Source organism: Heloderma suspectum, chromosome 1 (assembly GCF_057233095.1).
Source record: "Heloderma suspectum isolate Gila_16-S chromosome 1, 16-S_ref, whole genome shotgun sequence".
Classification (NCBI taxonomy): Eukaryota; Metazoa; Chordata; class Lepidosauria; order Squamata; family Helodermatidae; genus Heloderma; species Heloderma suspectum.
This window is the reverse complement of record NC_139458.1, coordinates 306,954,992-306,982,081: the sequence shown is the minus strand read 5'-3', so window position 1 is coordinate 306,982,081 and position 27,090 is coordinate 306,954,992. Positions and strand designations below refer to the sequence as shown.

At 40.4% G+C, this 27,090-nt stretch overlaps 1 protein-coding gene across 3 annotated transcripts in view; it reads left to right on the top strand.

The window, feature by feature from the left end:
• RNGTT (RNA guanylyltransferase and 5'-phosphatase) overlaps nucleotides 1-27,090 on the top strand; it is a 199,447-nt gene that overhangs the window by 35,167 nt on the left and 137,190 nt on the right. For all 3 annotated transcript variants that reach the window (XR_014786623.1, XM_084827109.1, XM_084827108.1), the window contains exons 9-10: nucleotides 14,493-14,628; nucleotides 19,077-19,148. Coding sequence is in view for 2 of the 3 variants with exons in the window: in XM_084827109.1 (XP_084683235.1) it covers nucleotides 14,493-14,628; nucleotides 19,077-19,148 (208 nt within the window). In the remaining variant the exon portion in view is untranslated. The remainder of the gene's footprint in view (nucleotides 1-14,492; nucleotides 14,629-19,076; nucleotides 19,149-27,090) is intronic.

Here is a 27,090-nt window from a genome sequence, read left to right as displayed (position 1 = left end):
TGGAATATCATGAGCCAGATTGTTTGGCTGAACAGGAAGCCTTTCTGTTTCCCACCCTTCCCTGTTGTCCTGGCTGCTTCCGTTTCCCACCCTCCCCATCTCCCTCCTTCCCCCCCTTCCCCTGCTCCCCGCCCCCCCACCCATGAGGGGTGGTGTTGCTTCTGTGTGGGAGCCCCTCAGCTCACCTTTGTAAGGCGGTGGCCATTTTGCAATCCCTAAAATCCATTGTTTGACATTTTGAGGATTTTAAAATGTGTAACGTATTGCATCAGCTGTTTTAGAAGAAGAATTCCCCTCCGCATGGTGTATGTGTGCACACTTTTTCAGTCCCTCGTACTGATCTTTTTTTGTTGTTGTTGCACTGAAGGGGATTTTTTTCCCCTTCTAAAATGGTGTTAGGACACTATACTGCTAACAGTCTGCAATCGTATACATACCTGGGAGTAAGTTTCATAGAATACAATGGGGCTTATATCTGAGTAAATCTGGATAGGGTTACATTGTAAAGGGGATTAAACAAATTAGAATTATCTTAAGATCATGACTCTTAATGTTCAACTAAAAGGAGTAATTTCGGAATAAGGTAATGATATTTTTGTGCTGGCCATCTATAACACCTTACACTTTTCACTTAAAAGTGAAAAAATGGCCATGTTCGGAAGATCACATAGAGTGAAACAACCATCGTAGCTGCTCCCCTGCTGTCATGCATGTGACCACCATTTGCATTATTCTCTAAGCTGCAGCATGGGTTGACGTATTGTTTGAGTGCAGTGGGAGGGTGGGACTGCATACCCACCCTACAACCTCTACTGAACATCGTGGGTTGTAGGTATGACGCTTCTCCTGCCGATCTGCGTGCTGGGTTCAGATGATGCCCCACCCACGCTGCAGCATAGAGAATAATGCAAATGGTGGTTGCGCACACGGGAGGAGCAGCAGCTATGATCTGCGATCATCCAAATGCAGTAATACCTACTTTTTGGTGGCTGCTCTGTGTCCATAGATAAATTAGCAGGTCAGACAGAAGGGTTCAGTGTAGCCTTCTTCCTCATGTGCTAGTTTTTCTGTGGGGCTTTTTTAGTGGGGGAGGCACTGATTGAGAGAGGGACCATAGCTCATTGGTAGGGAACATCACTTGAATGAGGTGGCAGTTGATGGGAATGACCCCCCGGAGCCCTTGGCAGTCAGAGTAGATATTACTGGGCTATATATATTCTGACCTGGTATAAAGCAGGTTCCTTAGTCACAACAGTAACATCCCCCCAGCACCTTGCAGGATCTTTCTTTTACCATTTAATTCTGCTGAATCTGTATAAAGCTACCTTGCAGTGTATCCAATGGAAGTTTCTGTCAGTGGAATACAAAGGGAAATGATTTTCACTTATTCCCACTCCCTGTTGCAGTCTTCTGCACCTCCCCAACATCTGTTGCAGAGTTTTGGGAACCCTACAGAACACTGTGGGAGGTGGCATCTTCTTCACTCTGTTGACAGAAGCCTCCACTGGATCAGAGACCATTCGGCCTGTGGAGAAACACCTTTGGATACAACCCTTTATTGAGCCCCTTATGTTTATTTTTATTGAAGTTGTAGAAACCTAGGGCAGATGTAGAAAGATCTGTGGATTTTCATGTATAATACAATAGGCAGCTGTTAGTTCAAAACACAGTTTTTTTTTCTGACTGTGTCTTTCTATTTCTATTGCAAGGTGAGGGGTTACTACTTTTGAACCGTTCACAATCCCCATATTTCTGAGAGATTTAGCTTTGGACCTGCTCTATTTGTGGCTCTTATGGAAAGCATTGTAGGACGTAATCCTGTGCATGTTTAGATATTAAAAACTCCTACAACTCCTAGCATTCTCCAGCCAGCATGGTTGGTTGGGGAATGCTGTGAGTTGTAGGATTTTTTTTTATGTCTAAACATGCATAGAATCACACCCGCAGTGACTTTGGCATCCCATATGGCAATGCTACAAGATCTCTGAAAGGCTTAATACTTGTACATCTAGAACAGTGGAACACTGTGGTGTTCTGCTTTTGAGCACAATGAAGGTATTAACATAACAACCTATCTAAAAAACATCTAAGTAAATAGACTATTGTATATTTGGAGTAAAATATGCCAGGGAATTTAGTTGGTATGTTAAGGTGTTTTTAAAGTCAGATATTCTTAAGTTTGATGCAGAAAAAGAGGGGGGAAATCCTATTTGAATCCTCCTAGTTCTCCCTGTTTTCATAATCCCAAGAATGGGGAGAGGAACTAGAGTAAACATGCTCATACTAGAAGGTGAAGTTCTTGATTTATCATGGTTTTGAATTCATTTAAAATTAACATATCCTGATAGCTTAAATGTACATATGCAAATGTTTGAGTTGAGTTTGAGTTGCAATTGTTAATTTTTCTAAAGTCCATCCATACATTATATAGTGTTTTTTATATTTAGTATTTAAAATCTGATTTGAGAAACAAGAAAAAGCCTTTCTGAAACTAAGGAAAAATGGACAAGAACTTCTATCCTTTGAATGTGCTAGTAAAAGTAACCAACACTTTCCATTTCTTTGAAGTCTTGATTCCTATAACTAAAGGAGAAAGAAAGTTTGAAATTCTGATTGCATTCATAAATTTTATAACCTTTTGTTTTAAATACTGGGTTTTGTGTAAACTGCCCAGATATGGTTACTCTTGTTCTAGATGGTTCCAAGCTTATTTGTGTATCCTGTTTATGACATAAATGCTTAGTTATAAAGAATGAAGAGTTACTAGCAAGTAATCAGTCTTGATTTTGTCCTATATCAGGTGGTGTGGACTTTTTGGAATTTGATGGAATTGAATTATTATGATGTTTACGGATTGTTGTAAGACTTCCTTAAGGCATATGCACAGCACTGTTAATCAGCCAGTTTGAAAATGGGATAACCAATACCATAATGTGCTATGCAAGCTCATTTGATTATTTGTTAAGATACTGTGCATTAAAATGCTAATTATCTTGTTTGTGTTGTGAATAATAATCTTGCAGTCTATTGTCTTAGAGTACTGTAATTAGATCAAGATAAATGGGGCTCCTGCTTGTACATAATGTTCAAGTTATGTAAGTGTCCACAACTATTTAATTTCTTTTTGTAGAACATTGAGAAAAAGCTCCTAAACTTGGTAGCCATGAAATGTACAACACTGATGTAAATCTAAGGGGGAGAAAGCCCAGCTGAAAATCATTTTTCCAGACTATAAGAGGACACTGTTTTGGTCCCTTAACTTGCAATTTGGAGATTTGGAGGAATTAGTCCTATTTATCACCCTGTTGCCTTAGGGCTATCAGATAGGCTGCAGGTTACCTCCTGATTTAGCTTATGTGTTTCATTTATGGAACTTCACATATTTATACATGCATAGCTTTTTTTAAAAGCTACTGCATATAAAGAAATGGAACTTTGTGCAGTACCAAGGACATTAGGTATGAAGAAGTTTGACAGCAAACAGTTTGGTTGAAGAATAGAGCCAAAACATGAACATACTTATTTGCTGTATTTCAGTATCTTTTAAAAAGTCTGCGTTAGTATTTTTGGACTTTTCTTAACCTTGAGTTATTGGTTCCAGTGATTTCCAGTTCAAAATAATTTCTACGAAGCAAGTGTAATCCTTTATTAGGTGTATAGCTTAACCTAAAATGTAATTTTGAGCACATTTTGTGACTAAATATGCTTTTTGTTATAAGTGTTACGTATTCAGGTATTACGTAAGCTGGTAAGTGCATGGACCTGTAAATTTTGCTTTCTTCTTCTGAACTTGAGATAATCATATAAAAAATTCTGAAAGATAAAAAGAATTTGGACATCACTACATCTAGCCCAAGGGGCCGCGGTGGCTTAGTGGTTAAGATGCTGAACTGCAGACTGGAAGGTCGGAAGGTCAGCAGTTCGAGACCCGAGTGCTGCGTGATGGAGTGAGCTCCCGTCTTCAGTCCCAGCTTCTGCCAACCTAGCAGTTCGAAAGCAAGAAATTGCAAGTAGATAAATAGGTACTGCCTCAGCGGGAAAGGTAACAGCGTTCCGTGCACCTCGGTGTTCAGTCATGCCGGCCACATGACCACGGAAGCGTCTTCGGACAGCGCTGGCTCTTCAGCTTAGAAACGGGGATGAGCACCGCACCTTAGAGTCGGGCATGACTGGTTGGGGACACCTTTACCTTTTTACATCTAGCCCATAAGAAATAAGTAAACTATAGCCAGCATAAACAGCCCAAGGAAAACCTTGTAGGCTTAAGCCCGCCTTCCCCAACCTGGTGCCCTGCAGTTATATTGGACTACAACTCCCTGCATTACCCATCCAGCATGGCTGGCTGGGTGACACTGGGAGTTGTAGTCCAATATATCTGTAGGGCACCAGGTTGCGAAAGGCCAGCTTAATATGTCTCTCCCTTTCGTTTCTCCAGTATGCATTGCAGCCCACTGCATCTACTGAACGTTGAGCTTTATTTTTTAATAATATCAGTAGATGGCAGTAAAACATGATCTATTTTACATTTCCAAGATGGCAAATTTATTTCCAGGGGTCTCACCATCTAATGGCAAATTCATCTAACTTGTCCGGTGCATGTTAATTTCATACGTTAGATTGGTTGGGATCCAAAGAGCTATTTTAGGCTTACCAGATCCCTTGGGCATACCTAGTGGCACCTCTGACTTTTTTCCGAACAGCAGGCCCCCATGCCATTTCACAAGCTGCTTTTTGAAAGTCTTTGTTGCTTGCCATGAGGCATGGAGGGGCTGCTGTTTGAGAAACACAAGCCCAAAGCTCTCTGTGTTGAGTATGCAAAACCAGTTGTGCACTTCTTTTGAATTCTGTTCTTCATTTAATAATGTTTCTTTTCCCAAAGGTGGGCAGAGTTGATCTCGGGGTGTCTCTGTCTCCTTTCTGAGAATTGTGAAAATTATTTTCTGTTCATGCTCAGCTGGCATTGCAGGGACAGGGAAATTTTTGTGAACTGCCCAGAGATCTTCGGCTATTGGGCGGTATAGGAATGAAATGAAACTGAATAAATAAAATGTGTTCAGTGCCTGACTTACAAGACAAATTCTTAATGCAAGCGTCAATTTCCTCTCTAAGTTTATAGCAAGCAGAAGGTAGGGAGGCAATAAGAGGGCCATGTACATTGGATACCTGTAATGCACAGAGACTGATGCTGGTGACATCACCTAAGAAGCAAAATGTACTTCCATCTAGTGTTCACTGAAGATGCATTGGGGTCACAGGTGTCTGTCTTCTATCTAAGGTGCCTTATTGTACAGTGGCCAGAAGAGTGGATTTGGGCATACCTAGATTCAAAACTCTCTTCAGCCATAAATGCTGTGGTGGGACACTAGCAACTCAGCTATCAATGTTATGCCTGGCCTCATTTCCTCACCAGTAAATCTGGGATGGTAATAACTTTCCTCACAGGGCTACTCAGAGTGAAACAAGTCAAAATTAAACTCTTGTAATTTAATATATTGCAGCAAGATGATAATCTGATAAGATAACACTAAATGAATAATCACATCTTGGCACATCAATTTGGGTTTATCACCTTTATAATCTTCCCTGTCCCTCCAGGAGCTCAAGTTCATGTAAACCCGTGAGACAAATTAAGCTGAGAGAGAGTGACTGGCCCAAGGTTACCCAGGATTTGAACCCACTGGGTGCTTGGGTACTGAGTGTTCCCTATAAAATAGATCTAACTTTTTTTAGATGACTCATTTTCCAACCTTGTAAATCAGATCTTTGTCCTGTAGGTTTACAACACTAGTATTTATTTTTTACCTTTTGGCTGTCTTAGGCACTTGCTAAAATGATTTTGTTGAAAACATGTAATCAACAGTAATTTGAAGAACCTCCGTGCTCTATTCATAAATCTCTTACTTAAAAATACACACAATTATTTACAAAAACTCACTGGCCTTTTGTAAATTCACACGGTCAGTGCCATCAGAGATGCTAAACTGAATAGATCTTGGGATTGGAGACATACTATTTAAATTTACTTAGAGGGTGTGGTAAATTATGAACACTTTAATAATTAATAGAATTATCTCTTTTGAGTTATATTTGAACAACTATATTCCAATTACTAGCAACAACATGTGATCGTTACATGCATTCCCATATTTAGTAAGACCAGGGCTCACTAGTGTATTGTGAGAAGGGCTGAAGTGTACCTTGAAAAAGGAAATCACTGTGGTGGATGTGTTGTCTATGTGATGCCTTAAAGCATCAAGGTCCTTTGGCCACATTGATTCCTGTTCTCCAAGGCCATACCAAGATTCAATTCACTACCACTTACAGATGTGGGGGAACCTCAAAAGCATCCCCATTGCCCAGAAAGCACAGTCCCATTCTTGGGCAAAGGGAAGGATGTTGTAGGACAGTATTAACTGGGCTGTTCTGCAGTTGCCCAAGAGGGTGATAGCCCATTGCTCTAGCAGCCAAAAGTGAATGCATGTATAATTTAAATGTAAGAATGAAGGATATCTCAAGTTTTAATCCTGTGAGTGGTTGCTGGTTTTCACCCTAGATATATTCATATAAAAATAGAACAGGTTTCCAATTTCTGAAAATTGTATGTATATGTGCTAGGAAGGTAACTGCCCAAATATTACCCATTCGTTTTAAAGATCTAACAGTTTCTGCAACTGTTAAGTAAGTCTCAGGAATTCTGATCTTTGTGTTTATAATCTGATTTCAGAAAGACAGAACCCACAGACATTATTATTATTATTAATACTAATATAATTAATACAGTAAAATATAATTTTATTTATATCCCACTTTTCTTTGCCAGGGCGACTAACAACCTACATAACAGTACAACATATGAACACCATTAAAATCATAATTCTAAAATTACAAACAATATAAATTGTATTGTAAAATACAGTAACACCATCACTAAAATAGATAAAGCACTTGCCTATACCCCAAAAGCCTGTCCACACAAATAAGTCTTGACTTATTACCTAAATGACAACAGTGTTGGGGACAGAGGAATTTCAACTGGAAGGGAATTCCATAGCCAAGGTGCCACCACCAAGTAGTGCTCTGCGACGTGTGGTGTCCCCATGGGGCGTATTCCTCAAGGGCACCACAAGCAAACCCTCCCCAGCTGATTTTAAATCCTGGGTTGGTTGGTACAGTAGTTCTAATACTCTTCCCGTTCTTTTTTGGAATTATACCAACTGTGTATAATTTAGAAGCTAAAGAATTGGGATATCTTATCAGATAAGAGGTTGGGCTGGTTTTGTTTTTGTTTTTAAGCAAAGAGGGATAATGCCTAGCATGTTATGATTTCAGTGGTTCCTACACATTTTAAATATTAATTTGGCAATGTTTTCAAAACTGACTAACATGGTTTAAACTCAGGACAGATTCAAGTCCTGCAGTAACTGAGTCTCTAACAATTCAGTTTTACTCCTTCCCAGTTGTAGCTTTGAGTTCCCAGCTGAAATTTAATTCAGCTATGATTTAAATTTTTTGTCCCATAGACTAATACAGCAATGATGATGGATATATTTTCCTTCTGCTTAAACCACATGGAAGACACAATCAATAAACCAGCAATATGATAGTAAAGCATTTCAGATGCTGAATGAAGTTTTGTCTTTTATAGTCACTTAAAAAACTTTGTGAATATTCATTGTTTTCGAGTTAAGACTATATTGCTTTGCCCATCGTGTTGTGGGAGGATTGTGTGGATATGTGGCCCTAAAGATGATCCGGAGTTGATTTTCGTGGCAAGTTCCAGTCTTACTTCTTCTCCCAAGTTCCTGTTGTCTCTTCTTTATACCAGGTGGCCCAAAAGTAGGTGTACAGTTGTTTAGAATGTTGATGGGAGGGGGAGTGAACGTGTGAGTAGAAGATGTGTGGGTGGAGTCAGAATGACAGTTGGGAAGAGTGAGTGACAGGGAGTGACAGTTAAAGCAGTTAAGTGTAGGGAGTGAGGGGAGTGAGACCCTTAAGTAGGTATACAGTTGTCCTTGCAATGCTTAATGCATAAATCGAAACTGAAGCCGTATCGTCCAAGACTGTTACATGGTCTTCTGGAAGACGACCCAGACCGTCGGTTGCAATTCTGTGAGATGATGTATAACCAAATCTCTAACGAACCAGACCTTCTTGATAAGATCACCTGGTCAGATGAGGCGTCTTTCAAGTTGTCAGGCCACGTGAACAGGCATAACTGTGTGTATTGGGCAGATGAAAATCCTCATCTGACTATCACATCTCAGCTGAACCAGCCAGGCGTCACAGTGTGGGGTTCACTATCCAGAGAAGGTGTTGTAGGACATGCTGTAGGAATGTTGCAATGTTGATGGAATACATTTCGAGCACTTACGAGATTAAACAGTGTTAGACAAATGTAAATGTAATAAACAATGTAATAAAATGCAAATAAACTATACTGTATATATACTTTTGGGCCACTCTGTATTTTAAAGCAGACAAAGTTTACTAGGTGCTTTACACAAATAAGTCCTTGCTTGCATGCTTACAATCGAGTAGTCATGATACAAAAAGAAAAGGGAATGTGGACAAATTCCTGAATTATTCATAGTTATGTACATGTTTAATGACCAGGTGGCATGGTCATTGATGGAGATAATTCTGGAGTGAACCATGCTGCTGTACGTCTCTCTCTCTCTGATGCAGCCAGGTGGATTTCTTCCAGTACTTCTAAGAGTCACTGCTTCCTCTAGCCTTCCTTTGTTTGGTTCCTTTCGCTTTGTTCACTCTGAAAGAAATATGAGTTAGAAACTGGAGCATAAACCTGTGTTCTACAATTTAAAAAGCAACAACACTAGTCCTAACAGATGGAAGGATTATAGTTACATCTTAAGATGAAATCTGTATGTAAAAGTGTCAATGTTAGTATCAGATATATTTGGAAAGAAATGGCAGATGAAAACAGGGGAGAAAAAAACAAAGAAGGAAAATAAAGAGGAAGATGGGCAGCAGAAAGCATGGAAAGGAGGAGAAAGAGGATGGAGGAAAATACAAAAGGTGTGTGTGGGGAATTAAAGGGAATCTCCTGCTGAAAAAGTAAACAGAGCCCCCCTCTGGGGGCGGGTGGGAGAAGGCACCCAGAACAAAGGCCTCTCGTTGTGCTGCTCTTCAGATACTGGCATTGTAAACCCCAAAATGATCAGTATGAACAACCAGAGTGAAGGGAGTGGGCTTGGGAACGTCATCAGCTCTCCCAAGATCCCCCACACTGGCCCTGGGTGGCAGCTGTGTGTGAGCCCTTCCCTACTGCTGCTGTGGAATATCATGAGCCAGATTGTTTGGCTGAACAGGAAGCCTTTCCGTTTCCCACCCTTCCCTGTTGTCCTGGCTGCTCCCATTTCCCACCCTCCCCCTGCTCCCAGTCCCCCCGCCCTCCCCACCCATGTGGGATGGTGTTGCTTCTGTGTAGGAGCCACTGAGCTCACCTTTGTAAGGCGGTGGCCATTTTGCAATCCCTAAAATCCATTGTTTGACATTTTGAGGATTTTAAAATGTGTAACGTATTGCATCAGCTGTTTTAGAAGAAGAATTCCCCTTCACATGGTGTATGTGTGCACATTTTTTCAGTCCCTCGTACTGATCTTTTTTTTTGCACTGAAGGGGATTTTTTTCCCCTTCTAAAATGGTGTTAGGACACTATACTGCTAACAGACTGCAATCGTATACATACCTGGGAGTAAGTTTCATAGACTACAATGGGGCTTATATCTGAATAAATCTGGATAGGATTACATTGTAAAGGGGATTAAACAAATTAGAATTATCTTAAGATCATGACTCTTAATGTTCAACTAAAAGGAGTAATTTCGGAATAAGGTAATGATATTTTTGTGCTGGCCATCAATAATACCTTACATTTTTCACTTAAAAGTGAAAAAATGGCCATGTTCGGAAGATCACATTGCATGAAACAACCATCGTAGCTGCACGCCTGCTGTCGTGCGCGTGACCACCATTTGCATTATTCTCTAAGCTGCAGCATGGGTTGACGTATTGTTTGAGTGCAGTGGGAGGGTGGGACTGCAATTTAAAAAGCAACAACACTAGTCCTAACAGATGGAAGGATTGTAGATACATTTTAAGATGAAATCTGTATGTAAAAGTGTCAATGTTAATATCAGATATATTTGGAAAGAAGTCGCAGATGAAATCTTAACTCCTAAATAAGCTTGCTACCTGACATTCCTAAGAGTCTCTATATGCAAGAGATGGAAGAACATTTAATCTCAAGCATGTGCCTGGGAATAAACAGGATGGATCATCTCATAATTGCCTTACGCTTGAAAGATCGGTGTAAGATGATGGAATGCTGATCCAGGTTGGGGGCTTTAGGCTTCTTCATAGGTATTTTAGCAGGGATACCACTGCCATACACACACATCAATCAGGAGGCAGTAAACAAATGATATTGTATCCACCAATACAGCTATTGTAATAGATGGTTTCCCCTTACATTCCATTAACTATTTCTATGTGTGAACTAATAGTCAGATCTGCTAGAGTTACAGCTCTCACCAAAATGATGCAGCAAACTCAAAATAGCCAGAATGTTCGCATTCTTCTTTTCCCTGTATTATATGCTTGTGGCAGCATTTGTATGTCAGGAAATACCTAAGTGCCACCTCTACTGATATGTAACTTTTAATTATTGTAGGTATAAAATGAGTGGTAAGCATACCTTTCCCATTTTAGAGTATTAAATGGATGTCCCCCAGGAAGCAAGAGTACAGAGTGGCACTGATCTGGTTTATTGTTCACCAGATCAGCTTTATGTCTGTGGAGGGGTACTGATAAACTTGTATTATGCCAGCACTTCATATTACATTGGTATTCTGTTGAGAGAAGGGATTTACTTGCTTTATTGTAATCTGGCATTTAGTCAAGATTTCACAGATTAAGGTTGCAATCCTAAACTAGGCAGTAAATCCTATTGAATTCTCTTAAAATTGTACTAAGTGCTGCATGAACGGTAAGATAGACATGTCCCTGCCACGCAGGTTATAATCTTTAAAGAAATGCAGTACAAAAGAGAAAAGGGAGCTGAAAAGTAAAACTGAAATGTTTAACTTAAAATGTCTGGTGGTCAAGGTGATGACATTTGGACATTGGTAATTGCATTTATATTTGTGGAGCCTCCTGTACATCTGTTTCGCATTTGTACTTTGAAGCAGTCTTTCAGCCATTATAGTTGCCCTCCTATTCTACTTGCTCAAACCATCACTCCATTGGTGTCTTCCGTTAAACTGAAATGTTCTTGTGAGGACAGGATGTAGTGATGGCCACCAATTCGGATGGCTTTAAAAGGGGGTTGGACAAATTCCTGGAGGAAGAGGCTATCAGTGGCTACTAGTCTTGATGGCTATGCGCTGCTTCCAGTACTAGAGGCAGTGAACCTCTGTACACTAGTTGCTAGGGAACATGGGTGGGAGGGGGCTGTTGCGCTCGTGTCCTGCTTGTGGATTCCTGGTCGACAGCTGGTTGGCCACTGTGTGAACAGAATGCTGGACTAGATGGACCCTTGGTCTGATCAGGCATGGCTCTTATGTTCTTACGTTCTTATAGTGTAACTCTTACATAGTGCTATTTTGGGAGAGAATTGGAATCTACAGCAGGTTTTGTAAGCAAAGCCAAAATTGCACTGCATTAATTAATAGGTATGTCCTCAGAAGCCAGTAAATACATAAGGGCCGTGTTGGATCAGACCAAGGATTCATCTAGTCCAGCATTGTGTTCACATAGTGGCCAACCAGCTGCCCACAGGAAACCCATGAGTGATGTTGCACTCATGTCCAAACAGGACATGAGTGCAACATCACCCTTCCGCCCATGCTCCCCAGCAACTGGTATACATAAGCATACTGCCTCTGATACTAGATACCATGTGTATAACATTTATGTTTGCAGAGCTTGTCTCAAGTTCCTAATAATTTAATCAGTGTCATCTTCTTTCCAGTGCTCCCATATATATAATGTACACATTTGCTACCAAAGCAAAAATATATTTTAGTAAATAGCATTTCATAAGCATCTTATTAGAGTTTATCTGGAAAATGCCACAGAGCAACTGACCCATTTTCCTTTACTATAAATTAAAATTGATGCGGAGACATTAAAAAGAGAAGATGTGAAGAATGCTTACAGTTACTGTACCAGCACATGATTTCCTAGAGAAATAAGCAACAATACAGATTCTTGACAGCAAAAATGAACTTTATTTTGTGCCGCCTATAATTTTCAGCTCACCAGAAAATTCAGTTCATCAGAACAAAGGCTCCAAATGGGATAGTATTGTGGAGCAAGAAGGTTTTTTCACTTCTATGTTGAAGGACTCCAGACAATCACTGCACCAGCACCTCTAGCCTACTGCTCCTTGGGCCAAGAAAGGGTGTGCCTATTGAATATAGAGTTTAGGTGGCCCGCTAGTAGCTCTTATTTTGTTGTGCTAAGGCTCAGTAGGGGTCTCCTGAGGCAATGGCTGGAAGATATGTAGTACCCTGCTGCAAAGAATAATTTGTTCTAGATTGAACATAAGGAGAGCTTTGCTGGATCAGACCAAAGGCCTATCTAGGCCAACATTCTCTTCCCACAGTGGCCAAACTGATGACTATGGGAAGCCTACAAGCTGGACATGAGTGAAATGGCACCCTTGCCCCCCCAAAAGGCCTTCAATGAAGCTGGAGGGAGGGTAATCTCAAGGATGAGTGGTTTCTAGGAGCATGATTGCAGTGGCTTGCATTCCGCTACTGATGTGGAGCAAGTTGATCAAGAACTCCGTGGAATAATTCAGGGTTAGAGCATATGTGTTTTGTATAAATTGACAAATTTAATCTCCAGCATCTTCAGTTAAAAGAAACTCAGGTAGCAGGGCTGAAAAAGACATTGGTGTGATATCTTGGTGAGCTGCTGCCTGCCAGAGAATACATTATTGAGCTGACTTGGTATAGGACTGCTTCACGTGTTCATGTTAGTTTTTGTTGACCAAAAATAGCTGAATTGGATGGGTTATGATGCATCTTTGTGAACTTGATTATGGATGGGGAATGTGTGGCCCTCCATGTGGCATTGGACTGTGACTCTAGCTAGCACGGCCCTAGCCAGCGTAGCCAATGGTGAGGGATGATGGACTTTGCCGTCTAACAATGTATGGAAGGCCACACATCCTTCCCTGAATTAGATGTATAAATATGCCTTTAAAAAGTAGGACGGAGCAGATGACTGAAGGGATACATCAAGAAGATAAGTTTGTCCAACATGAAGATGTGTCAGCGTTTAATATTTGTTGGACTTTAGCACTCTAAATAAGCTCCAAACAAGGTTATGCTATTATAGTCTAGTTATAATGAAATTAAAGAAAGAGGCTGTAGAAATGAAACTGACTATGACTCTAAAATGTTTTCTTTTTAGACAGCTATGAACTAGATACAGATTCAGTGGCATAGAGAGAACAATGGTAGATAATTCAGATTTTCTGAGCCAGGCCACTGAAATAGTCATCTTTATCTTTTAGCTCTAATTGATTCCAGATGTGCTAAATTTTTGGACCAAAACAACAACAACCCCCCCTCAAAAGACTGTTATTATAATGGACTTGTTCTTTCAGAAAAATAATCAATTTCTACAAAGGAAGAATGCTTGTGTGGAAATGATTCTCCAAAAGCTATCTCGTTAGCAACATATGTTAAAGTTTTGAAGTTATCACCTCTGTATTTTCTCTTCCATCTTCTCTATTTTCTCTCCAGTTTTTGATTCAAAATTAAATGCATCATTTCTGCTGAATTGTATTTTGTCATTCAGTATTTGCTTTTTAAGTTGATACTTCAGAATAGTTACTAATTGCAAGAATTATACTATTCATTTGACTGAAATTAGCTGAAATGTGTATGAGTAACTGGACAAATCTGCTTTGACACATATTAAAGGATTTTGGTTTGCAGTGTTACATACATACTTCCTTTGTTCCAAGAATGTTGTGTATTAAATACAAATATTTTTTCCTCAAATTCTCGAGTTTTCCAATCTGGACAGATGGAATTACACAGCATCTGACAGGCATTTCAGCCAAGAGCATAAAGATTCATGTTATAACCATCACTGTGTGCTGGCTTGTATAAAGAGAGAGTACCATGCACTGTCTTTAGTTTGGTTTTGCTACAGTGCTGTGTGTTTCATGGAGTTTTGTAAAATGGAGGATGAGACATTTATTTCTGCTGTTCAATAATTTGTTCTTTGTTCCTGCTGTCCAAGAACTACAAATTCAAAGCCCAGCACTAGATATTCGTGGGGCCTAGCCCTGCTTTTCTGAATTAATGGTCCTTTATATGACTTCAGACAAACATGTCACAAGCATATAGCTTTTGTGTAGTAACTGTACTTATATTTAAAGAATATAAAATGAATTAAAACTGCTGTGGGAGAAATAGTTTTTTTTAATTGGGCTGTTACTTTCTTCATAGGTATATGATGTTGATTGATGGCAAGAATGAAGTATATATGATTGACAGAGATAACTCCGTGTTCCATGTCTCTAATCTGGAGTTTCCGTTTCGTAAAGATCCACGTGCACACTTAGAAAACACTCTGTTGGATGGGGTAAGAGGCACTCTCTGTATGTACCATATGCTTCCTTTTTTGCAGGAGTTGCAGTGATAAGTGATGATTATGTATTCGTGTATTTGTCTGCCTATCGTATGAGCTCAGGAAAACATGCATCCAGGGCTCCACAAAAATACTTGCCAGGTTGCCAGTGGCAACAGATGTCGCCCAAGTCACTTCATGCTGACTTTGTAGAAGGCAGAAGCTGTGCGAGAGACACTGAAAAAGCACTGCACAAAGCAAATCGAGCCTCAGCCCTTCTCCTGAGCCTTCTGCTGTTCGCAGAAGACTCGGGGGAGGGACAGGATCTTTTCACTCACTTCACACTGGGCTTTGGGAAAGGAAAGAAGCAGCACAAGTCTTTCGCTGCTTTCCCTTTTTCAGCACCTCCATAGGCATGCATTGTGGAGTTGTGGGGAGGGTAGAGAAGGGGTCAGTGGTGACCTGAATTTGTGGACCTCCTGGTTTACAACAGTTAAGCCAAAAAAGGCACATCAAGCATTGTCTCCAGAAAGGTCACTATGTTCATAGCGAGTATAAAGAAGCCTTGAACTAAAGAAAGCCTAGTTCACAGCCCAGTGATCTTCACTAAATTTCAAGCAGGAGCCACTTTGGCTCCAGAAGCCACTGCCAAAGCCACTTAGGGGTTTTTCCTGGGCTGGGGAGGCTCTCAATCATCAAGTGCTGTGCACTGGACTTGGCTGGAGGCGTTTTTGTGCCTCTCCTCCCCACTCCACTCCATGTCATCCATGCAAGGCCTCATTAATCAGTCACCAGGCAGGCAAATTCCAACAGGCTCACTTTGGTCCTTGGATTGGGATGGATCCTTTCCTTGTGACTGAGAGGGTGCTCTGCTCTTCTAAGTGCTGTAAAACCTCAGTGCAGATCTAGGTTGCTTTCTCACCTGTGCATTCAACTTCCCCTCCACATCCAGTGGCTGCACAGTGCCATTGCAGCTAGCCAATCATGTTCCTACTTGCCTTTTGGCTGATTGTGTCTACGTTCTCCTCTTTGCCCCCGCTCCCCCAGCTTACAGTTGTGGAGCGGCAGGTCTCCTGACTCCCTGTCCCTGAAACTGCCTCGAGTAGCCCAGATCACAGCAGCCTGTTTACCACTAAAGCAAACAAGGCAAGGCTAGAGAGCCCTTGCTGAGAGTGAGCAGTTACTACAAAGAGAGAGAGGGGTAGAGGGTTGCACGTGAGGCAATTTGGAGCTGTCAGTAGCTCTCAGGCTTTACAGTGAAGAACCCTGCCTTAACCCATCCTCAATCCACAAGCAATATGAGAGAGGCTAATGAAAAAAAAAAATATGTATTTGTTGTGCTCATATTTACACACCATCAAAGAAACAAAAACAAATGTTTTGAACAGCTGGCCATCCAGCGGTTAAATGGCTTACTGTGTGAATCACTATATTTTCCTTTTTGTCTGCACAAGTAAATCTTATTTTCTTTTGTACAAAAACCATAACAAAACTAAAATACCAGAATAAGATAAAATCCAAAAACCCAGGAATCAACTGAGTTCCTCATAAAATGGCCATACAAACCGCACACACCCAGATTTGTGCCCTTAGTTCCTTTTCTTAGAACTTCATCACAGGTCTTTTTCTCACTTCATTGCTCCCAATCCCAGGTTCACATCTTGTCAGAGAACCATAGAAACTGGGAAACGTTGACAGTTTGATGTTTTCAGTGGTCAGTATCCCAGAGCTGAACACACACACTGGTTTCTGCTTACCGAAGCAGAATAAGGGTGTCCTGGATTTGTCCAAAGATGACTGTATGGAGGCTTGGGTGGCATAGCAAGTAGATGCCTCAATGAAAAGTTGTGATGTGAATACAGTGAGTTAGCTTAAAAATGGTGCTGTACTCTTAACTCTTCCTATTTTGGGAAGTTTCAAAAATGCACAGATGGGAAGAAATGCAAGGAAAAGGAACCATAGATATAGCACAGATAAGGACAGGACCTTGTGCATTCTGTGTTCTTAGTGAACTCTATATGAGTTACACAAGTGCAGAATGAATATCTAATGACAGCATAATATAGAGCATTGTGTGTGCGCGCGTGTGCACACACACATTAGCAAAGGGCCACGCAAGATAACATGCCAAAAATTAAAATACGCTTGCATTTTCACATTCGAATGTGATGCAGATAAGTACATATCCATCTTTTGGCATAATGCATTATTCTGTGAGATTCTCTGCCATTGCAACAGTTCATAGCTCCAGGCCATTTGTTCTAACAATTTAACTCTGAGTATTTCAGGCTGATATTTAGTTTAGTTAAATGAGTCACAATTTACCTTTTGACATCCCTAATAGCCTTCATTCTATGCGGTTCATCACTTGGGAGCAGTTACATTTAGGGTGATGGACAATAATGAGGAAGGCACTTTGGGGTCTTTCACCCACCCTGTGGCCTTAGTGCTAAGCTGTCATTCTAGCAGACGCTAGCTATTCCTTCTTTCAGATTTGCTGTTCCATCTCTTCCCAGGAACTATTACTCAAGTACAGCATGAGGTGTCTTTCTTTCAAGAATAAAGTGGTTTGTTTCCATCTTGCAAGCCCAGGGAGTAAAGGACTCAGTAGAAGACAAAAAATTTGACAGCCATGTGAAAAGCAAGTAGTGATTATAATAGACATTGCAGCAGCAGAGTAAAAGACTCAGGCTTTGGATTGTTTTGGCTTTAGGCTTTGGATTCCTTTTCTGGTTATTTTTGCTATGTAATGTTGGCTTGAACAAGTATTTTTGAATGCACTAAATATAAAAACAAATGTATTCAAATTAGAATTGGTCCAAAATACATACATACCAGAGTGGCCAAGATGCTCTTTTCACTTTGCAACTAAAACTATTAGTCAGTTGTTGTGAATGTTACTTCAGCTATTCAGAACTCCACACAGTAACTCCAGTGGACTACCCAGTGAAAATCTTCTCATTTTTAGTTTCCATAGCAACACAATTGTGATAACAGAAACCCCCAAAGATGCATTTTTGTTGTTCTCAAAGATTGCCCCAGAGCACAATAATGTTTCTGGTGTTGGGCTTGCTTATTGATTTCATGCTAATGAAAACTATGAGGAGGAATGTACTACCCTGGTGCTAAATGTGGAGGGAGATGAATTCCCAGCTGTAGGTTTGTCTCAAGACAATGTTCTGGTATGATCCAGAGTTATTTCTTTACTTGCTGGTGTCTCTCCTTGATGATCTTAGTCTATACATATCTCATGAAAAAATACAGAAATTTCAGAAAACAGGCCAGAAATGTAGCTAATGTCTCCTTAAGGTGTATTGCTGCTGGATCCAATATATAGGACTAGTACTCAGTGCTGGAAATAAGAGTTTATTAATCACTAATGGTCTCCCTACAAGAGACCAAACCATTTCCTGAGGCCGCTTCAGTGATGACCCTGTCATTAGATTTTTGGTGAAAGTGCCATTTCCCCTTCCACAACAAATGCCGATACAGCTTGGAAAACAACACCTGCTAATTTATTTAATAATGTGGAGTGGCCCTGAAGTGAACTCAGGCTTGGATTGGATCTATTGCAGAGATCTCCTCTTTGAATGATCAGAACTAAATCTGAAATATGTGTTCTGTTTGCTGGAGTTTGTTATATGTTTGCTAATGGTTTTCTCACAGACCCATTTTGGACGATTAAGCAACCCACAGTTTAATTGTGGGTTGTTTGGGAGTGCACAGGAGCGAGCGAGTGTGCTGGCTCCTGCCTGCTCACCTGCTTCCATTTGCTAAACAACTCAGGGATGCCGTATCCCTAGGTTATTCTCTGTGATGTGCAAACCTGGAACTCTCGGTTGTTGAGGGAGAAATAACCCAGAGTTTTAACCCAAGAACAGACCATGGTTTCAAACTCTGGGTTGTTTCTCCCTCAGCAGTTCTAGGTTTGCCCATTTCTGGGTGTTGAGCAGCGTGGAAGCAGGCAGGTGGTCAGGAACCAGCTCACTTGCTTGCTCCTGAACAGTCCACAGTTTGTTAACTATGGGTTGCTGGTTGCATGCAAACTGGGTCACACAGTTCTTTAGGAGTATCCTGGATTTAACAGTAAGAGGTGTATTTTTCATTGCATTGGTGCTACTAACAAAGAAAACCTCAGCACCCCAGGAATCCAGTGTTCATGCAAAATTATAAGGACCATGTGGTCTCATGCATTATTCAGGTTTCACTGATGCAGTACCAAGGATTTAATTTACCTGTTGCAGTCCTGTTCTTCTCCCATGCATCCCCATCAATTGCCGTATTGAATTTGACTTTGGTTTTTAGGCAAACCCACAAAAAATTCCTAAGAGGAAAAATGAATCCAGGCCAGAAAACTGAAACAATGCTCACTGTAAAATAATGTTTTAACTAAAGTTAGTTGATGCACTGGTTAGAAACTTGTTGCACAAATATTAAGATATTATTTTGCTTCTCTTCTTAAGGAAATGATCATCGACAAGGTAAACGGCCAGGTTGTTCCTCGGTACTTGATATACGACATAATTAAATTCAGTGTAAGTATATTTATGTTTTGGTTAGTTTACTAAAGCATGTGGCTGGTGTAGTTAATAACCATAGATGAGCAAGAGCAATACTACTAGACAGCAAAGGAAGCCTGAAGATCAATTAATGTACCACACCTGTGAAGTCATATTGAAACATATAATGGGTGGCCGTACTGTTCAGTGATGAAGAGTGTGTTGAATACACTTGTGGATTTTTGATTGTGACTTGACAGAGGTGAGCTCCATGGTGGTGTCCTTATAGTCAGTTTTTCTGCGCTTTCTTGCAAAGTTCTCAGTGGGGAAAACCCTATTTTGTAAAACCCTTGCAAAGGAGGCTGTTGGAAGGCTGGTGGGGAAGGTAGCAGCAGAGTAGGCCTAATTTTTTAAGGCCTGGGGGTTTGGATAGAATGTCCATTGCTTACAGGGAGCATGGGAAATGGAGTTCCTGTTGCCTTGTTAAGCCAAGTGACTTTGGGAGCTCAGTTTTCCACATGGCAGTGGACGCTCTGCATAATTGTCCTGGAGTAGGCTTGTCTTGTAATGGGCTTGTAATGGGCTCTGGGCAGGTGGAACTGGAGTTCACCATTATAAGCTCCCAATTACGAATTTTAATGACATTACTAATTGTGACACACGTGTCACATCCTTCACAACAACATCAGTTTTTGGAATATTAGTAGAATGTTTTGTGTAAACTGCCCCCTGGATTAAGGGAACTCGATGAATATTTTTTATTTATTACATTTCTATACTGCCCCATAGCCGACACTTTCTGGGTGGTTTTCAGAAGTTAAAACATTAAAATACAATATACAAAGTTTAAAAGCTATTTACATAAAAGCACACGGACAATATACTCAAAAAACATATAACTAAAACCAACTTTGAACAGTCAGTCATAATTAAAGACGCATCCAGGACTGATTAAAACTCATCATATGCTGCCAAATGCCTGGGAAAAGAAAGAGGTCTGAACCTGATGCCAACTATAACTATACACTTATAGTTAGGACTGATGTGATGAAATATAGTTGCAGATAAGTGTAAACAAATTTCCCCAGTCCACAAAAATGGAGAATCCAATTCTCCAAAGGTGACCATCCATGTGCGGCCAGCCCTGCCAATTCTGTTCCACAAGTGACACCCATCTTGTGTGGAACTGAGATTTCCACTTGTTTCGGGTTGCTTCCGGGGGCAACCCAGACCGAGTGAAAGCACTAGTTTGGATAAGCAGAGCTCTGTTTCTGCTTATTTGAGGGCTTGCCCCTGGAAGCACTAAATCCCCGGTGTGTGAACATTGGGTGCTGCTTGCACAACGGAATCGGCGGGGCTGGTTCTGCACAGAACGAAAGTGATAGCGGGCTCTGCATGCAGATGGGTAGCATTGGATACTGCCCTCCCTATCTGTTTCTGCTATAGGGCAATTGGAGAGGCGGGTTGCATTTTTACTGTTTGCTACTTTAAAATTGTCAATAGAATGAGAGTCCAGAGAATACTTTTGAACAATGCAGGCTTACATATCCAGCAATGATTTAAAAATAGAAAAATAAAATTCCTGAAATTGGTAAAGCAATGCTGGAGAGCACAAAGCCATAAGCCATAACTCCAAAATAAATTAATAATGCCCGCTTTCCTCAAATCATTTTTTAAAATGCCATGGACGTATAATATAACAGGGAATTCATGACTCAGATAGCCATTTTGCACAAAGCAGTTGTAATTAGGTTACTAGTAGGGTTACACCTACTAGGTATATGACCAGCAGAAATTCAGCAGGTGTCCCAGGTATGAATAACCCAATAATGTATCTTTGTAACTGTGGCAAGAACTACCCATGTAAGGCACTAGAAATCAACATCTAAGCCAGGGATAGGGAATGCATTATTCTTCACCATTGGCTAGGCTGGTAGGGCTGATGAGAATTGCAGTCCAACAACATCTGGAGGGCCAAACGTTTCCCAACACTGATCTAAGCCAACAAAACCTGAGTGATTAAAAAAGGTATGGGATCTGATAAAATTTGCCAGACTGACTGCTTATCAGAAATCAAATGGAATTTTCAGTGCTATTTAGAGTTTCAGATTGTGGTTTCAGGTTTTTGCTTGTCTCAAACCTGGTAACCATAGTTTCCTGATTTGGACAATAGAAACTATGGTTAATTGTAGCACACTGAGAAGGGAAGGGGCAACAGCAGGATGGGGGTGTGCTTGCAAGGCTTCTGCATTACTTGGCCTAATAAGTCAAGATATGTTTTATTTAAACCTGGCCAGTGTATTGATTTTCATTCTGTTTGTTTCTCTCCTTTGGGTACATTGCTGTTCCCCTCCCTCCTGTGTAGTAATTTCCCAGTTCAGTAAATTATTTTTTGCATTCATGGGTTGTTTGCTTTCTCATGCATTGCTGAAGTAGAATATTCTACAAGTTTGATAGGCTGTTTGTTTTAGAAAGAAAGAAAGAGTCCTGTGCTGACAGGGTAGACTTCAATCATCAGTGAACCATATTAGCCTTGGTTGTGACTAGTAATGCTTGAAGTCAAAATACTTTAGGTTGCTTTGAATGCAGAGGGAATCTGTAAAGGGAATTTACTAAGCAGCATTGTGCTTCCAGTTCAAGGGCAGTTCCAGACAATATGTTATCAGCAGAAGCAGAAGTAAGGCTTTATCTGAAAAAGGCCATTAAGAGTAGCCAAGCTGTAAAGATTAAAAAAAAAGCCAGCAAGCTGTCTTTATGCTAATTATAGAAGTTTAATTACAAAAATATTTTAGCTGGATTGTTTAACTTGGCAAGAAGAAACATAGTTTTATCAGAGTTATGAGGTAATGAGCAACTAAAATCAGTGGGACATGATGACTTGTTACAGGGAGAGTTGGTGTTATTGGCTCACTGAGCATGCAGTGCTAGTGGCTGGTACCCATGGTAGAATGAAACCTATAAGAACATTTGTTTTGATTTTTGCTGCATTGAACTATGTGCAACCTTAACTTGCTTAGATTTCCTGTATCACTGGAATTATTATAAGTTTACTTTGCAAGATCAGCCCCACATGTTTATTATTAGAGAGCAGGAGTGGGTTTTTTTTGTTCTTTCTGTAGGTGATGAACTGAAAAAACAGTAGTAGATGGAGAAGTGGAAAGGGAGATTAAATGTCTTTCTATTCACCATGTATCTGAGCTTTTAAAAAAAGTTAACCTAGAAAACTATGGTGTTCTTTTTATTAAAAGCATAAGTGTATAATAAAAATATTGACTTCTTTGTAGGGTGGTTTGTTCCATTTCACTCCAAATATGTTTACCCTTTCCTCTCCATTCTCTTTCATGTTCATTCTTCTGGACTGCTTCACAATCTTTAATGTGTACATGCTGTGTGTGTGGTTTTGTGTGTGTGTGTGTGTGTGTGTGAGAGAGAGAGAGAGAGAGAGAGAATTAATAAATGTGTGTGTATGAAATGGTACACAGGGGAGAAGAGAGTAGCTGTGGCTTCCTTTTACATACGTGCAGTAGAAATCACATTTGCTGCTGTGTAATCTATTACAATGGTTTCCTTGAAAAGAATGGCAAAGTATATCATGCCAGAGAGAGAGAGAGAGAGAAAGAGAGAGAGTTAGTTTTAGAAACTAGCCTTTGCTTCAACTCGCTAAGTTTTTATGATTTTGCATTTGGGGTGGTTTCAGAGGAACACTTGCCCATATGATGTTGAGGTGGCATAACCACTGATATGAGAAATGTAACACGCCAGAAGGGCCTGAGTAAATTGCCTCACCAGCTTATAAAAAACAATGTTGGTGGTATTTACTTTATAAGCTTCTTTGGTTTGTTTATTTATTATATTTATATTCCACCAGGGGGTGGGGGTGGGGAATTATCCCCAAGTGGTACATAGCAAATAAAATTCAGTGCACCATAGCATGTTTCACATATAACACTAAACCATAGTTTGGCACTACTTCTGTGAGCAGCAGTGAGACTTGGGATTGTACACTGTCCCTCCCCTGCTATGGCAAAAAGGAGGAGAAAGGAAGCATCTGCTTCTGTTTTTAAATTAAGTGGAGTTACCCCTTTGGTCCATGCTAGTGGGAACTCTGGTTCATTTCCTATGGTTTGTTTTAAAAAGCCAGGATCAGTGATTTGGAGTTCAGAGTTATGTAAAAAAATAACTGGCGCTAGTGGGAACTGTACATAAATGAAAATATGATACAGGCCCTAGCCTCATGCTTGCAAACCAAGAAATGAAGGAGTGGAAAAGAACCAAGAGGAAAGGAGTGGGAAAGGAAGACTCACAAGGGAAGGGGAGTTCCACAAAGCCAGAACAAAGAGTTGAAGTCATGTTAACAGGCATTTTCATCCAGTTGAGGACAGGCTGGTCATCCATTTTCTCTGTCATACTCACAGAGAGGAAAGGGGTGCAGCTACCCAGAGGCCCTTGGTCCTCTGGCTGGTGATGGGCCAGAATGTCCTTCCTTTATTCTCTGGAGTTAACAGGGCATCTGACATGGAAGGTGCAAGCAAGCTCCCTGCAGCTGCTTATCCCATGGCCCCTTCATGGGGCCAAGCTGATCTTCCCTTTTCCATAGAGCCTTCCTGGAAGGGAAGGGGTGGAAGGATGATGGAGGCCAGAGTGACCTCCTTGCTTTTGTGGCAATAGGACAATTTAGATTTTTTATTTAAAGTTATTTATTTAGATTTTTTACACTTTTCAAATATCCTTCTATGGAGAGTCTTTGCTATCAATGTATTATTTTGTTCTATGTTTAAAAAAAAAAAGTGGGTGTGGGGAAGGGGATCAAAGCTAGAGAAATCCAGACTTTGGGGGTGGGGTGGGGTGAGGAGAACAACTACTCCACATTATGTGATTTTATAAATGCACCAATAGAAGAAGTAAAGTGTAAATGTTCTAATTGATATTATGTATTTTTATCAGACATGTTCTGCCCAAATGCAAATTGAATGGTTTAGATATTAAATAACAGAAGGAAATGTAATTGCTTGTGCTTTACAGGAGGTCAGACAAGTTAATCTGGTGCATCCTGACCGTAAAATCAAAGTCTGACTTGATAATTTAGTCACTATGTGATGAATTAATATACCTTTTTCCTATCCATATTAATTTCTACAATAGGCATTTTAGAAGATTCAGTTGCTTCCTTCATTCTTAAGAAGAGCTTCAGAGTCTGAAATCAAAGCATCTAGATATAGATACTGTTAGAAAAAGGCTTGTATAGAAAGGAATTAAGGATCTGCCTTAACGGAATTACAATATTTGTCCGTTCTAGGCTGCCTAGGATAGTTGGTGGCAGAGATCTTTTTGTAGCTTGCAACCTGAGACCCTTTTAACTGGAGATGCAAGGGTTTGAATCTGGGACTTTCTAAGTACCATATAAACGATGTCCTTACCCCTAACTTTTATTGCTTCCTTTGAAAATGTCCAACAGTTTGGGCTCCATCTCTCCAAAACAGGGATTCTTGTGGTATTTTTCAGGGAGTACACAAGATAAACCTTTAACTTTAATGTGTCCAGCGTGGCACTTACTCACTTGCTACCTCCATTCTAATCTCCAGTTTAACACTGGAGGAGTCAGTGCACTCACAAAGCCTGTTAACAAGTGTCACCCTCATAGGACACTAATGTATCTGGTGCCTTGCAGTGACTACATTTTTAACTCTTGGATATGCAGTTATTCTACACTTGAGTAGGTTTGCTGATCAATTTCATTTATTATGAATGCTAGAGTAAAAAATGGTTTCAAAAAACGGTTTGAGCCTTCTGTTTCCCCACCTTTCCCTTTGATTTAGCCCAACATGCTGCCTGTGTCTGTGACTGCGGTGTGCTAGATTATGGATGCAGTTAGTGGAACTACTCAGTCCCATTCTGATCTAGGCTTCTATGGTGTCTGGTTTCTCATTCCCTAACCTTGTTAAGGTGGCCTTCACTCAAGTAACTTGTAACATAAACAGAGATTTTGTCCCCTACCATAAACTGATATGGCCTGGCTACCACTATTTTATTTATTTATTACATTTATATCCCGCCTTTTTTCCTCCTTAAGGAACCCAAGGCAGCTTACACAATAATCCTCCTCCTCCATTTTATCCTCACAACAACAACCCTGTGAGGTGGGTTGGGCTGAGAGTCTGTGACTGGCCCAAAGTCACCCAGTGAGCTTCCATGGCCGAATGGGGACTAGAACCCGGATCTTCCAACTCCTAGTCCAACACTCTCACCACTACACCATACTGGCTCTCATGCCATAAACATGCCATATGGCACTATGCCATAAACATAAATAAACCTACCTGTAGCAGTGCTGAAGAATGTAATTTCCTTGTACTTCCTAATCTCTCAAAAGAGTTTGTTGCTGGCAGTCCTCTGGATGTTCTAAGAATATTTGTGTCCTAGCTGTGCTATAGCAGGTACTGTAGGTTTTATCTAGAGTTGCATATCCAGGGTTACTTAGCACAAATTAGATACCACCCCATTCTACCTTACAAGCAAGGTAGTTAGAGTCAGAGGCTGAATGCCAAAAGACTACATTAGGCTTGCCCATGTGATTGGGCATGGTTAGTGGGATTTTTTTTAACACATGGGAAGGTTTGTTGAAATACACATCCATATAATCTCTTTGGATGCACAGAACTAGTTGCATGATTCTTTGGATTTCATAGAAGGCTATCTATGAAAAAGTGAAACCTTTCATTACAAGCTTATTGATGGAGGTGTGCATTCTAATCTGTACAGCCTGCACTGGAGTACCGGAACCAGGAGGGCAATAAGTATTCTGAATCTAGCGTAAAAAGATGAAATACTATGTACATGCCGTAAATTGTTACCAGATCACAATGAGCACACGATTGTACAAAATGAAGTACATGCATTTTCTGTTTATTCCTTGGAGAATATTGGCATTATTCTCTGGAAATGTCTGTGCTGTCCCGAATGGCTTAATTGGCAAAAAATATTCTAAAAAACCATTCTAGGCTTTGGTTAAATTGTCCCTAGATTCCTGTTATATATATATATGCCATTTGTCTGATATTGTCTGTCTTCAAAATGCACTGTGCTTGTGGGAATAATAAATTAAACATCCTAGATGGAAAGGGTTTTTCCAAGCACTTCGTTAGTAGACAAGTTAAAATAATTGCGCCCGATCTCGTCTGATCTCAGAAGCTAAGCAGGATCAGCCCTGGTTAATAATCTCACATTGGTAATGGAGCAGGGGACAGAGAAACTGAGTCTGAATCCGCCTCTTTTCTCCCTTGGGAGAATCCCAAGAAAAATATAATGTCTGGAATGACTATTAAAGGATTGGCTGGAGATCACCTGAGTGCTTACAGGCGTGGACTGAGGCTTTTACTTTCTTCTTCAAATTTCCTTGTGTGATATGTTTGCACAGCTGCCATGCTTTTGTCTAAAGTAGACTCCCTTGCCATCCGTGCCTGGCAACTTGGTAGCACAGACACAACGCAGTCAGCATTAATACACATGTAATTCCGAACTAAGGGAAGGCGACGGGGAATTCTCTTCAGGAAGAGTGAGTTCATCCCTCTGATGCTGGCTCTCAAGTTTGCAGGGAGTCCTCATTAAATTTGCACCAGTTGAGTGTGACAGACATTATTGTAGATTTGTTTGCCTCCATTAAAATTGTGTTACCTGAACTTTGGAAAATAGATGTTCTACCCTCTATCTTGGAATGGCTAACAAAAATGCTGAATCAAATGGAAAAAATGACTAAATTAGGATGAAGAAGAAATGGCAGATGTGTAACACCATCATAGTGTGTAAATGACAGGAATCAGAATTGTAAATGATTCCCATTGTGGAGGCATTTTTTTAAACATACGTTTGAAATAAAATTTAAGAATAACAAACCCACACTCCAGTATGTGAGCAAGTGTTTGAGCCTGTCCTATTTGCTGCTTCCATATATTAATAAAGGCAAAAGCAGTATATCTGGTGC